We start from the raw sequence: 13,679 nt of genomic DNA on the forward strand, positions 1-13,679 counted from the left end.
CTTAAATTGGAATATAATGCATCATAGTTTTTCAACGCTGCCCTCCGTATATAGAATGTTGAACCAATTGATTGTTATAGTAAGGGATGTGTTTGGTGGATCAACTAAGGTAATTGTGCAGCCAATGCCTAGCTCCATGTCTATATTATATGATGCCTATTCAACTGTTACACCATTGACGAGCTGAAAATGGATGATGTGTATTTAACTAAGGTACTTACCTTTTTTTTAAATATATATGATTTTGTAGATGCTAGACCAGCATACTAATGATGAAATTTGGTATATTTTGCACTTGAGATCATTTTATCTTCCAGAAGATGAACAAAACAGTTACTGTAGTTCAACCCGCATTGTTGCCAACTATAACGATTTAAAACAATTGACTGTTGTTGAAAGATGTTGGATTATCGAGGACTGGCATGCATCTCATTATGGTAAAACCTGTTCAGTGGAAAATATGTAGAGAAATAATTCATATTAGACAACTGTAGACTATATATCCTCCGAGTCTGAGATATCAATTTCTATGCAAGAATTACTTGATTTTACTATTTCTTTTAGTAAACTCAGTTTTACAAATATCATATTCCCTCATAGCTTAAAGCCTCTAATCTAAATGAAAGTTGCTTATTGTGCTGATTAGCAACTTTTTCTACTATATTTACTTGAGCATATTAAATGATTCATATTCATTTCCAGATATTTCTGCATTGGCTTCCCGTGATTAATTATATGAGACGCTGCCTCACTTTCCAACACAAGAAGAAAAGAAAAGAAAAACAGAATAATCAGATTGGTCTTAGAACTGATCTCTTTGATCTGGGCCCAGAGAATCATATTGATCTCAGAAACGATCTCTTTGATTTTGGGCGCAGAGAACCATTTTTAAAATTTGAATTCAAATAGATGGTCCAATAGGTAAATAGAGAGTGTAAAAGGTCCTTTTTGAATGAGTTAATGACTCAAAAATTACATATAACAATTTTCTTATCAAAACTATTACATGAGATTTTTTTCCTTTGAAATTTAAATCTAAATAGATTATAAAATGAATACAACCATTTATACTTTAAAACTAATTAATCAAAATATTTAAAAAGTATTACCAATTTGAATATGAATAAATGGATGCATTATTAAAGCTCATTTGTCCTTTTAAATTACTAAAAACTATAAAAATGGTCATGTAACATAGTATTTTTTTTACCGAAATGCCACAAAAAATTTCCTCAAAATTTGAATATAATATATGGATTTACAATCCAACAGTACTTTAAAAATCATCAAAAGACTTAAAAATAAACATATAATAATTATCCATTCAAACTTTTATATAGAATTTTTCACTCAAATTTTGAATATAAATAGATAAATATATTAGCATTAAATTAATAATGTTCTATTGTCCTAACTATCATCGATGTAAAAGAAAAAAAAAACAGATGGAAACGTATGACATTAGAATATACCATCAAAGACGCTTAGTGTTAATTTTACAATTCATCAGTGTGATTGGGAAGGCATTAATTTTGGTTAATTGTTGTTTTACAATAATCATCAACTGATTTAAAGTGATAAATTTTATTTTTTACTAAAAAATATTAATTTTATACTTATACTAGAATCCATGTGCAATATTCATCGTACAAATATATTCAATATTTTCTATTTTAAAGTAATATGTACACATAATTTTATTATTTCTGCTCTCTCAGACTCTGAATCTCTGACATCGGATAAGCTTAGTAATTATAATCAATCTTGTGAATGGATGGCCATGGTAGAATATGTTTACATATATAGATTTAGTTAAATATTTTTTAATAATCCTTGTGTCTCTAAATTTCGCCCTATTTATTTTGAGATAGAGGATCTTACTATCTAATACAACTTAAACACATTTCGAGATGGATGTTTAAAATATTTATCCATGTTAAAATTTAAACTCTAATCTTCTTATTTAATTTTTAATTAAATATTTTATAACTGCGTCAGATCCGTCTCCTTCATTACGGTGTGCTTCTCTTCCCCTATTTATTTATCATTCCTCTTTTCTCCAATACTGCCGGCGCTTGATTCCGTTGCTTTGGTTGCTTGGGTGAGCGGGGAGTGCTTGACCACCTCGTCTCCTGCATTTCCTTTTCGATGTTTAACTTAATTAATTTGCATGTTCGATTCCTCTCTCTTTTCTCTAGCTAGCTCCCTTTACGATGCCTCCTCCTTTTGGCTGGCCTTCTTCCTGTCACCCAACTAACCATATAAGAAAGCTTGCTCCAAAGCTCTCGTTCTCTCTGCAGCCCATTCCATCGTTAATCAAATCATATTATTATTCTTAATCTTATTCGTCTTAATTTGTCCATGATATTTTATCATGGATTATTTGGATTCGATGATTGAGAGAGATGATGGGGATTATTTACGTAGGATAATGGACAACAAAAGTGATTAACTTAATTACTAATCTATTTCTATGGAGAGAAAAAATGGAAACAACATTAAATTGTCCAATATTAAAGTGCTCTTCACTTTTGCCCCTTCTTTTTGTATTTCAAATAGCGTTCATCCAAACAACAAGCTCTATATCTAAGATCTCGTTTATTTAGGAAAAAAATATTTTTTAGAAATAAAAGTTAATTTAAGCTAGAAGGATCTTCTCAGTTGAAAGCTAAGGAAACACATTTTGTATTGATGAACCGATAGGACTAACATAATTTTGTATCGAGTCGAAAGGGAGCACATTTTGTATTGAGCCGGAGAACCGAAAGCCCCTTCAAGCACACCCTTGAAACTTAAAGCCTTTTTACCCCTCTTGACGATATCCCTTCATTCTTGTAAGAAAAGGAACTCAAATCCCATCCCTCATGGGTTATGGTTATGGTCCACTTCTCCTTTCTAAAAGTTTATGTTTTTGCCATGGCTCACATTAAAGTGCATTTTTTAAGCCAAAGATTATTATATTGTTAAAAATAACTATATCGGTAATTAAATTTTATCTTGATCTTATTATATATTGATTTTTAAATGGATAATTCGAGGATCAATAATATTAAATTGTTTACTATTATATCTTATATCCGAAAGGATGTATCAACATTAATCTAAAGGGATGACTCAACTGATAATATTAAGCTACCAAATGACTACACTTGGAAGGGCACATCGACCATACTTAAAGGGGTATATTGACTAACTAGTTGTGACCCAAATTGCCATCCTAAAAACCTCATAGGTTACTCACTAATTCCAACAATTAATTAATAGTAAGATTAATTAAACTAGATATTAGATTAGTCAAAGCAAGCAACAATTAATAATTGTCTAATCATGATACTTTCAATATATATATATATATATATATATATATATATATATAAATTTAATTAGCTGGCATTTTGACGTGGCTGACAAAATGATCCATAGTTCCAGAAAAGTAAATCGGACTTGGATTTTTGCTGTCAATTAATCAAGATTTGAGGTTAGTTCTAAGTCAAGTCAGAAAGAAGGAACTCATCAAGCTGTGTCGGATTTATCGATTCTCAAATTTCTGAAACACACATACCTACCCTTCGTCATATTGGTTGCCCATCCAGTTGGCTCCGATCGACGTCATCAACAAATGAGGAATTTAATTCGTGAGATTTCACAACATGATGCATACCAAATTATCCGCCATCAACGTTCACCACCAAAATCAAAGGCCTTTTAACAAATGATAATCCTAGTCAGTTGTATTGACTCAATCTCTGGAGGTGATCGATCCGGTCCCATGGAAATTTCCCACCGGTCACCAGCTGGATAAATCGAAAAGCGCACACAGTGGCCAACCCAGATGCCCAGTATTTTTTGATTGTGATCCCCATTTAGAGGAAAATTCCTGCAAATACGTCATAGTTGGGGATCGAACCACGGGTCCCTGGGTGACAATCTGAATGTCGTATCGGACACCATGGCCCCGGGGACAAAAAAAAAAAATCAAAGCCTTTCAGATCTTTATACTTGATCACCAATTAACTTTAAAATTTCCACAAAAGAATGAAAAAAAGAGAAAAAAAAAAGAGTAAGGGAAGATGGAGTGTTGTACATGCATGTCATGATCATTATTCAGTATAATTAATGATTTCCCACTGGGAAAAAGATCAAAGATCTACATGTTGGTGGATGGAGAAATGGGTACAAAAAAAACTGAGAAGAAGGAACCAAGGGCAAAACCCCAAAAGGACAGCGCATGGAGCCCCCTAAATTTGCCTTCTCTCTTCCCTCGATAAAATTCTCTTCTCTTCTCTAGTGCAATTCAGCCTAGCTCAGATCCTGCTGTTCAAACCCCAACCCCAATATTAAATACGCATTTTCTTCATGTCCCTTTCCCCCTTTCTCTCTCAAGCCCATGGTGGCAATGGAAGCCACATCTCCATGAGCAGTGCCTCATCATGTTGTGGGGGACTCGTAGATTAGAGGAACAGTTAGCTAGCTTAAGGGCGAGGGCATCGTGAGGAGGAAGAAAGACGAGTAAAAGTGCGGCTTTTTACCATCGCTTATACATACATCTATGTGGATAGGAAGGACGGAAGGAAGGAAGAGGCTAGCTACAAATTGTAGAAGTAGTTGCTGCTACCTTTGGCTGTCCTGATCAAACATTCTCCTTTCTCTCGACCGCTGCTACCGCACTCCACTTTCCGAACCCTAGATTGGTGAGTCGAGATTCACATAAATTGAGTTTATAATAATTAATTCTTCACTTGGACCAGAGCTTGTTGATTAGAAATTTCAATCTCTTATAGTAATTGAAGCAGCTGCTAGCGGCGGGTTGCGAGATGGGGCGAGGAAAGATTGAGATCAAGCGCATCGAGAACACGACGAACCGGCAGGTTACCTTCTGCAAGCGCCGGAACGGCCTCCTCAAGAAGGCTTACGAGTTGTCCGTATTGTGCGAGGCTGAGGTCTCACTCATCGTCTTCTCCAGCCGCGGACGCCTCTATGAGTACGCCACCAACAGGTGAAACCCTAGTCTGTCTCTTACCTCAATCCTTAATAGTTTAAGGATCTTTTGTTTTTCCTTCTTCTTCTTCATCTTCTTTTTAATCTTGTTGGTTTGCCTCTCTATGCAACTTACAAAGGAATAGGTACTCAGTAAGCCGAAGGTATTTGACGTTTTTTCCAACTGAGAGAAAGACTAAATTAGAAATCGTTTCTACTTTTTTTCAAAGGAAGATTGGAACCGATCCTCTTAGATCTCAATGTCGTTTTTGGCTTTGGCTTTAGGAGCTGTGATCCGAACTGGTTATGAGTAAATGATTTTACAAAGGGAAGGCCTTGTTTAGATGTTTAGATAGATCTAGTACTTGTGATCTCACATTTTCTCGCATGGTGGTCCTCTTCTTTCTCTATTTGTGCTTCTTTCCTTTCTCTAAGGGTGGTGTTTGGTGTTATTGTATGTTATTGGAGCTTCCGTTATAATGCTTTTGTTCTCTTCCTTTCTATTGCTTTGTTGGGTGGAAGCACGGAGCTGAGGAGGCGCAGCAGTTAGAGAATGCAGTAGGAATAGTAAAGGTGATGTCTTGGTATAATAGTTGAAGCATATATGCCTCCTTCTCTAAAGTCCTACCTCCCCATTTTGATCTTACAAGCTTAATTTGCCACTTCCTCTCTCTTTCTTTTGCTCCTTTATGATTCTTCATCCTCCTCGCTCGTCTCTCCTCCTCTTCAGATCACGTCACCCATCACTCCATCAGTGTAAGAAAGCCTACTCCGAGGGCTGTCACGCTCTCTCTAGCCCCAATCCTTAACCAAAAGTAACACCAGCCTTTCCACATGTCACACTTCTGTTTAGGGTTCCTCTATGCAGATTAGGGTTCTTGAGTCACTTCATTTCCCACTCTACCCCTCTCCTAACTAATTAATTTGCCTTACATTCATTATTTAAACTTTAAAGCGCCATGTTCAACTTCATTTCCCTCTCTGCTTCTCTCCTAATAAGTTTCCATTACAGTCATTAATTAGAATGCAACTTTAGATAAGCAAAATAATTGCAGAATGCGCAAAGTGTACGGATAACGTACATAGGACTGAGAAGCTAGCCAATGGGGTGACTCCACTGTTCCGGACACGCTGCATTGCATAGGAAGTATAAAAAGTAAAACTCACGACAGTCAATAAATGTCGTTTCCTTGCGCTGTGGGTTTCTAATTAATTCAAAGCGCCGAGGTGTGGGCAAAAGAATGCTCATGATGCCATTTGCACTGAGGATAATGGGATTGTCCAAGCTCACTCGGCCGTGAGCAGAGTATCGGCCAATCATAATCGTGGGATCACGTGCTAACGTGGCAGAGAAGGGCCAATAGGATCCTCGAGGAAACTAAGGTTCGTGCAAAGGCGAGTTGTTTGTGTTTTTAAGGACGACATTGGAAATAGGAGCTCCTTCTGCACGCAGCGTCTAGCTCCAGTAGGATTTGGCTGGCACCTCTAGTTGACCTTTGGCAAAGGCCTGCAGGTAGCTCCTAGAAAATGGTACATATGCAACTCGGGGCATGGCTTATCGGGTATACATACATATATATTATTAATTATTTTACAAAGAAAAAGTCACTATTTAGGATTATGATGTGTATGTTTCTGAAATGTGATAGATGTGGTCGGGAAAATATTTTGGTGGCTCTGCTTCACATAAGATACTTGTAACTTGAATCTCCTTTCTTTTGGTACCTCGCGATCTTTATTTCCTGCATTTATTATAAAAATAGTTTACAAGTGAAGCTGTATGTATTTGTTTCTAAGATTTGCAGCAATTAATTAGTTTTACTTAAGCGTCGAAGTAGCAAACTTGTACTACTAAGAATTGTGTCAATAAAGTCGAACTAAAATTTTTAAGATAAACATCCACAGTTTAATTATTTTTTGCTTCTAAAAAGCAATAGTTTCTAATCCAACTACTGGTTTAGTTATCTTAGTGTCCTTTGTAATAGATTAGACAATAGAAAATAATCATATTAATTTAATTTGCAAATTAAAATATCTGTAATTATGTTTAATTTAATCCAACTGTTAAAAATACAATAAAATGATAATTCTTGACATATTAAAACTTGGAATCTTAATTTCAGTAAACAAAAATCTAATTCATTGTACTTCCAGACTAATGATGCACATGCTAATTAAATAAAGGGAGAGTGCAATATATATAAGAAACTAATGTTGATTATATGTCCTAAACAAGATTATCGATCATTTTATCTAATTTCAAAACTTTTGATATGTACAGGGGTTGAATGGAAGTTTAATAATTGGAGATAAAGAAACTATCTTTTTATTTGATAATTCTAATGGTTAAAGGAACTTGATTTATATAGAACATCTATTAAATTTTATAAAAATAAGTAATTAGATTAGATACATAGATAGTTAAATTCTGAGTCTTGTTAAATTTAATATGAACATTTTAGATGACCACGTTGAATTTGGAGTTAAGCTTGTGTAGATGAGAAGTATGAAGAGGCTTCGTGAATATATCTAGTAAGTGGTTAGAAATGGAGATGGAGAACAATTAGATGTTCATTGCTTATTATTTCAGTGAAGTGAAAATCAACTCTTATATGTTTGATTCTTGCACGGTGAATGTCTTGGTGTTTGAATTACACTTTGGTTGTCATAGTAAATTAGTGTGGATACAAGAATGTGATTCTCATATTATGCGAAAGGCATCATAATCAAATAACTTAGGATAGGAAATAATGTTGGTCATAACCTAATACTTAACTTTTGTACATATTGAATAAAATATAATAATTCTTTTACTATCCTAAGATATCAATAAATTTACTAGGAAAATACTGATCCAATGGTAGATGTAATTTGTTTCTCTGAATTTCATATTTTAGTCACTAATGGTAGATTCAATTTGTTTTTCTGAATTATATATTTTAATCAATTATACAAGAAAATTCTTGATTACATTGTATTTTCATGCATGAAATTTACTAATATGGGTATCCTAAATCCTTATCAGTCACTAATGGTATATGTAATTTTTTTTTCATCTGAATTTCATATTTTAGTCAAATACTAGAAAATTCTTAATCACATTGTATTTTCATGCATGAAATTTTAGCAAAGATTCTTTGTGACGACAGTATACTGACTTACATATATGATTGCATAGTTGCAAATGTATTACAGTACGTAGCTTAATGATATGCTGCCTTTATCTGATACACTCAAAACCTCTATTGTTATAAGAGGATATATTTACAAAGTATCTACTTAGACGTTTCTCATATCATTTAACAGCAAATTAAATATATATTTTCCTTTTCGATTGTAGTGTAAAAGCAACAATTGAGAGGTATAAGAAAGCAAGTACTGATACTGCCAACGGTGGTCAAGCTCCAGAAGTCAATGCTCAGGTAATATTTTTCTGTTTAATCTGCATCCATTGAATAAGCCATCAATTTCTACACATAATTGAAATGAAAATGAATGATGCAAAGGGCCAACTTATTAACTTCGGCCTAGTTTATCTGTAGCTTAAGATGTATGCATCCACTTGATTATCAAAACCATGCATGCATGTAAACTTGTCAATCATTTTATGTCAAATAGAAATTAAGAAATATGCTAATATTGGAGCCCAAATAGATTCCTAGTTGGTATTTTTTGTGCTAGTGTCACTTTGGAACTCAACCTCCTTAGAAGATACTACAACAGTTACAACAAACCCAAGTCTTCACTAGAAAGTAATATTTTTGTTCTTACTTAGACGAAGAAAAAAAGGCAAAAAGAGCTAGACTACTATTGAATACCAATCTCTTTAATCCTACATTTATAAATCATGTTATCTAAGTTAATTCTTTACCTTTTGTGTTGCATCTTGTTAAGAGGAAGGAAATCAAAATAGAATAAAATAAAGAGCAAAATTAATTGTTTCCCTTATCTATTATATGGAAGAATGAAAGTTAAAAAGAATTATTTAGTTTTTTTTTTACTTTGAGTTCTTTCTAAAAATGGATGAAGAAAAAAATAGTTGAAAAACATTATTTTAATTCTAAATGTCTTAATTAGAACTGACACATATCAAGATAAGCTTTACCGCTTCTTCCTCCTCGATTCCTCCCTCTTGCTCATGATTAATCCTATTAATACCATGTGTCGGCATACTCATATGATACCGGTGCTATTTTATTTAGATCAAAGATTGAGGCACGACCTCAGAGATAAAATTTTGAACATTGATCCAACCTAAAATCCAAATTAATTAATAGAAATAAATATTTTATAAAATATAAATCATAAGATTTATAAAAATAACTTTTAATATTTTAATAAATCTCAGAAACATTAACTTTTAGCAAATACAACCTTATAACAAACTTATAACAATATATAATTCTTGATAAAACAAATGACTTAGTGTTTTTTTTATGCAGGACATCTTATATCATTTTAACACCTCAAAGATTCTTTAATGATTAAAAATATCATAAAAATAATTTTTATCATGTTTTACTTGTAAACTCTGTTTTAGTAAAGTATGTTTAACATTGTTGGATTAAATATGACCAGATATAATATTCATTAAAATAAGTTGATTTATTTGTTAAATGGAGAACGTTCGAGTTTGGTCACAAAGTATGCGATTTATCTATACATTTACTAGAATCTCATTATTTTATTAGATTCATCAATTAAAACTTTGAAATATTTTCCCTTTTAACATTTGAGGACACATCTCAAGTAGGAAGTATTTTGTAAATTTTAAAGTTCTAAATTATCTTTATATATTATAAAATAAATAATGAAAGATCTGTTTGTTGGATCAAGTTTTAGCTGATATAGACAGGCAACTTTTTCTTTAATTAAACTACTAAATGTTTGAGCTGTGTTCAAGCTCAGTGAGCTTTTAATAGATAAGTTTGAACGCAAACTTTGTGTTTCATGAACTCAGCGTAATTTGGAGTTCAATTTTATTTATTTTTGTCAAAAATAGGCTTGAACGGTCAAACCTGACTTATCTAAGACTCATCATGTCTACAAACCTACATACTCAATTTAGTGGTAAATTAATCATTGAATTCATTTATAGAGCCAATTAAATCGAAATCGTAGCCTTAGACAGTTCTTACATGACATGAAAGCAGTGTCCAATTATATCGTATCAATCCAAGTACAGCTCTTGCAATTGTCTTCCTAAGTTCTTTTTGGTTAGTTGTCATTTCGGTTGTTATTTTTCTATTGTCTTATTCCTATGTGAACACTGGTCTATGCACTTCAATCTATTGTTCCTTCAGGAACAAAGATTAGAAAACTGTCCAACTGCATTTGATCATTGCATTTTCCAAGAAAAGAGAGGCGTTTTTGCGTAATGTAGATCTATAAGATTGTCTAATTAAGGAGAGACGAAATAAATGCTTGATGAACATAATTCGATTTATTATGATATTATTTTAACTATTCTTTACGAAATCTAGAGTGATGTAAAATGTTGGCATTCATACATGGTGCAATCTGTTGTCTTGTTTATTATCAGTATTACCAGCAGGAATCATCAAAACTCCGTCAGCAAATTAACCAATTACAGAGTACAAACAGGTTAGTAGCCTAACCGACAGCCTTTTGATAATTAATTTCCATTCAAATAGAGTCCTTTAGGTATGATACTTCATCAGAAACTTGCTTGGTGAGTCTCTTGCCTCCATGAGCCTACGAGACATCAAGCAACTTGAGACCAGGTTGGAGAAAGGCATAACTAAAATTCGATCCAAGAAGGTAATATTAAATGTCCTAATGCTTCTTGGAAGCTTACATGCTACGAGCATCTGATGTAGTGCTTACTTTATTCCATTGGATTTTGTAGAATGAGTTGATGCTCGCTGAAATCGACTATATGCAGAGAAGGGTAACCAGTATAGCTGAATTTGAGATAATTCTTGATTAAGTTATTGCAAAATTGATTCAATTTATGCATTATGTACACCTAAATATTGTTCTCAGGAGATGGAGCTGCAAAATGGCAATATGTACCTGAGAAACAAGGTACTCTAACCTTTTCATCTCTAGGTATAGATTACTTTTTCTTCTGAAATAATTATACACCTACTTGCAGCAGATAGCTGAGTATGAGAGAACGCAGCAGATGCCTATGTTCCCATCATCTACAACAGCACTTGGGTACGAGGTGGTGCCACCTTATGATTCCAGAAACATGTTGCAAGGCAATACTTTGCAGCCTGATCAACATTATAACCACCAACAGCAGATTAATCTGCAACTGGGGTAGAAGCAACTTAATCTTTACTCCACTAGCTAAATTTATAATAGCTACCTTCTTTTAGTTTCCTAAATTTATTAATAGATTATAATTTAATAGTATAGATATATAACAAAACTGGTTCCTTTCCTAGCAACTTACGATCTAGAATAAAACTAGCAATCTTTTAAAACTTAGACAGAAAATTTGATAATATTCAAATTTAAAGATAAATTATAAAAAAGCTTATACGATTTTAGTCACAACTAATATTAAATAATTGTCATCAAAAGTACAAAAATATTTTTAATGATAAATTTATAAATAATGATTATATATATGATTAAAACATTATCATAAAATATTACTATTATATTATTTAATAATGATACTATAAAATAAATTATCAATTACTGATGAAAGAACATTATTAATATCACATTTAGTTATGGATCAATTTAATACCATTATATCGTTAGTAACTTTGCATTTCACATTTTGAATTGTTCATTGGTAGGCTAACTAATCACATTATGCTGTCTACGCAATTTCATAGCCTTGTTTTTGGCTTCTGCAGGTGAAATGAAATAATGGAGATGCTTCTGCAAATATGTATGTCTAATTAGTGCAACTGGTTATTATAGAATAACTATTAGAACGGCAAAATAATGTATGGCCAGGATTTACTAAACGTATGTTTTTTCCATTTCCAAAACTCCAATTGTTGGTTATTATATATTTGCCTTTAAACAAACACTTTGTATGATTTATCTTTTATGCTGTTACTATATATTAGTATCCTATATGTACACTCACAGGTCATTATTTGAGCTAAGTTGGTCTTCCTTTCAGAGGTAGGCTTTGACAGATATATCATATATGTACATGTTGGTGCTTGGTAGCAGATTATTAAGTTCATATTTGCTTTAATGATCATGTTACTCTCTGTTGGTCCTCTTTTAACCATAAAGTACCTTCAAATAATCTTGTCGTATGGTTTATCACTCTATGTTAGTTAATATTGTCGTACTACACACATAAGAAAAGGGCAGTCCGGTGCACGAGGCTCCCGCCTTGCGGGGTCAGGGAAAGGATCCATAAGCCTTACCTTGCCTTTGGCAAGAGGCTGTTTCCAGGATTTGAACCTGTGACCTCTAGGTCACAAGGCAGCAACCTTACCGTTGCGCCAAGGCTCCCCTTCACTACACACATAAGACTTTTTAAAAAATAGAAAATTTTCAAAGATATATAAACAGTCCTTAATTGATAGTTTACGGTTCTAGAAAATTTCTGCTTTTTCACCAAATTTTGTAGATAGCCCAACTTAGGTTGGTACCATATTGTTTTCTTTGGTCGAGATGTTTGTCCTTTGTGAAGTATTGTATATTTTTTATAAGCTCATTTTCATAAACTCAATGGTATATATATTATGTTGGTAACCAATTGTTAAGGTTTGGGGTTGGGGGTAGTCTCATCCAGGCAATAATTTTCATTCAATCAACGTAACCTTAGTGATTAGATGGGAAGCAGTTTAAAAAGTTGTACATTCTAACGTAATTAAGCCAATATGATAATCTTAATGATCCATTACCTTTATTTGATTTATGAATTACTGTGCATGTTTTGTACCCAGCCCAGATCCCATTTGGAGTTGATTTTTGTTGCCTGGGTTCATCCAAGCTTCCCAGCATAGCCTTTTAACTTTGGCTGAGAGGTCAACATAGTTTCTTGCAGAAGCAGATTCTCTTTATTTTTTAATTTGGTATGAGCAAATTTTTCTCTTGCGCCATCCTACGCTAGATGTTTAAGCAACTCTATTGATAGAATAAAAATTCATCCTTAATTTGTTTCTTTTTTTATAAAAAATCTTAGTCTTATGTTTGTCTCTACTACCAATCTCTACCTAAACCATCGTTGGGATAACGTCTGTGCTTTGTCGCTACAAGTATCCCCTTTTAGTGTCTTTGATTATGCTGATAAATGTACATTGCGTAGTAATTAATGGCTTAATGTCTGGTGGCAAGTCAGTTAATTGGGTGCTACCAGCGACTCCAAGCCTACAACTTTTGCCATTCCTCCATTTTGTGGTCGATGTAATTAATTGGTGAAAGCGGTAGCAGTTTTAGAAGTGGGGAGGAGACTTTAAGGGAGAGTATCTTGAAGGCAGATTGATTCTTCACTTTCATAAAGATCACCTCCTAATTAGTGTTGACAGGAGTAAATTCAATAGGAGTTAGAGGCTTTTTCTTAATTAATCATCCTCATGGTCTATCAAGTCGTTGTAAATGTTCTGTTTCCTTTCTTGATCTGGGGTTTCCTTTAACAAGGAATGGTGGCATGCAAGATTTCATCCTCCTTTGCATCTTGCACCTACTTGTCCTCTTCGAACTAGTGGGTCTATCCTATGGGGTGGTAGTACTTTCTACGCAACTAAATACGA

At 33.4% G+C, this 13,679-nt stretch overlaps 1 protein-coding gene across 2 annotated transcripts; it reads left to right on the plus strand.

Annotated features, from left to right (window-relative positions):
- The first annotated feature begins 4,615 nt into the window (after nt 1-4,615).
- Nucleotides 4,616-11,269, plus strand: LOC141838521 (MADS-box transcription factor 3-like). Of its 2 annotated transcripts, none has more exons than XM_074726027.1 (8): nt 4,616-4,691; nt 4,782-4,996; nt 8,318-8,399; nt 10,520-10,581; nt 10,659-10,758; nt 10,847-10,888; nt 10,984-11,025; nt 11,096-11,269. In XM_074726027.1, the coding sequence occupies exons 2-8, from the start codon at nt 4,815-4,817 to the stop codon at nt 11,267-11,269; spliced, it is 684 nt and encodes a 227-aa protein (XP_074582128.1). In that variant the 5' UTR covers nt 4,616-4,691; nt 4,782-4,814. The 2 variants fall into 2 exon arrangements, with proteins under 2 accessions (XP_074582128.1, XP_074582129.1); XM_074726028.1 differs by having other exon boundaries at nt 11,099-11,269.
- Nucleotides 11,270-13,679: the final 2,410 nt, after the last annotated feature.

This window comes from Curcuma longa, chromosome 11 (assembly GCF_044706935.1).
Source record: "Curcuma longa cultivar G26 ecotype Majalengka, Jawa Barat chromosome 11, ITB_CL_G26_1.1, whole genome shotgun sequence".
Taxonomy (NCBI): domain Eukaryota; kingdom Viridiplantae; phylum Streptophyta; class Magnoliopsida; order Zingiberales; family Zingiberaceae; genus Curcuma; species Curcuma longa.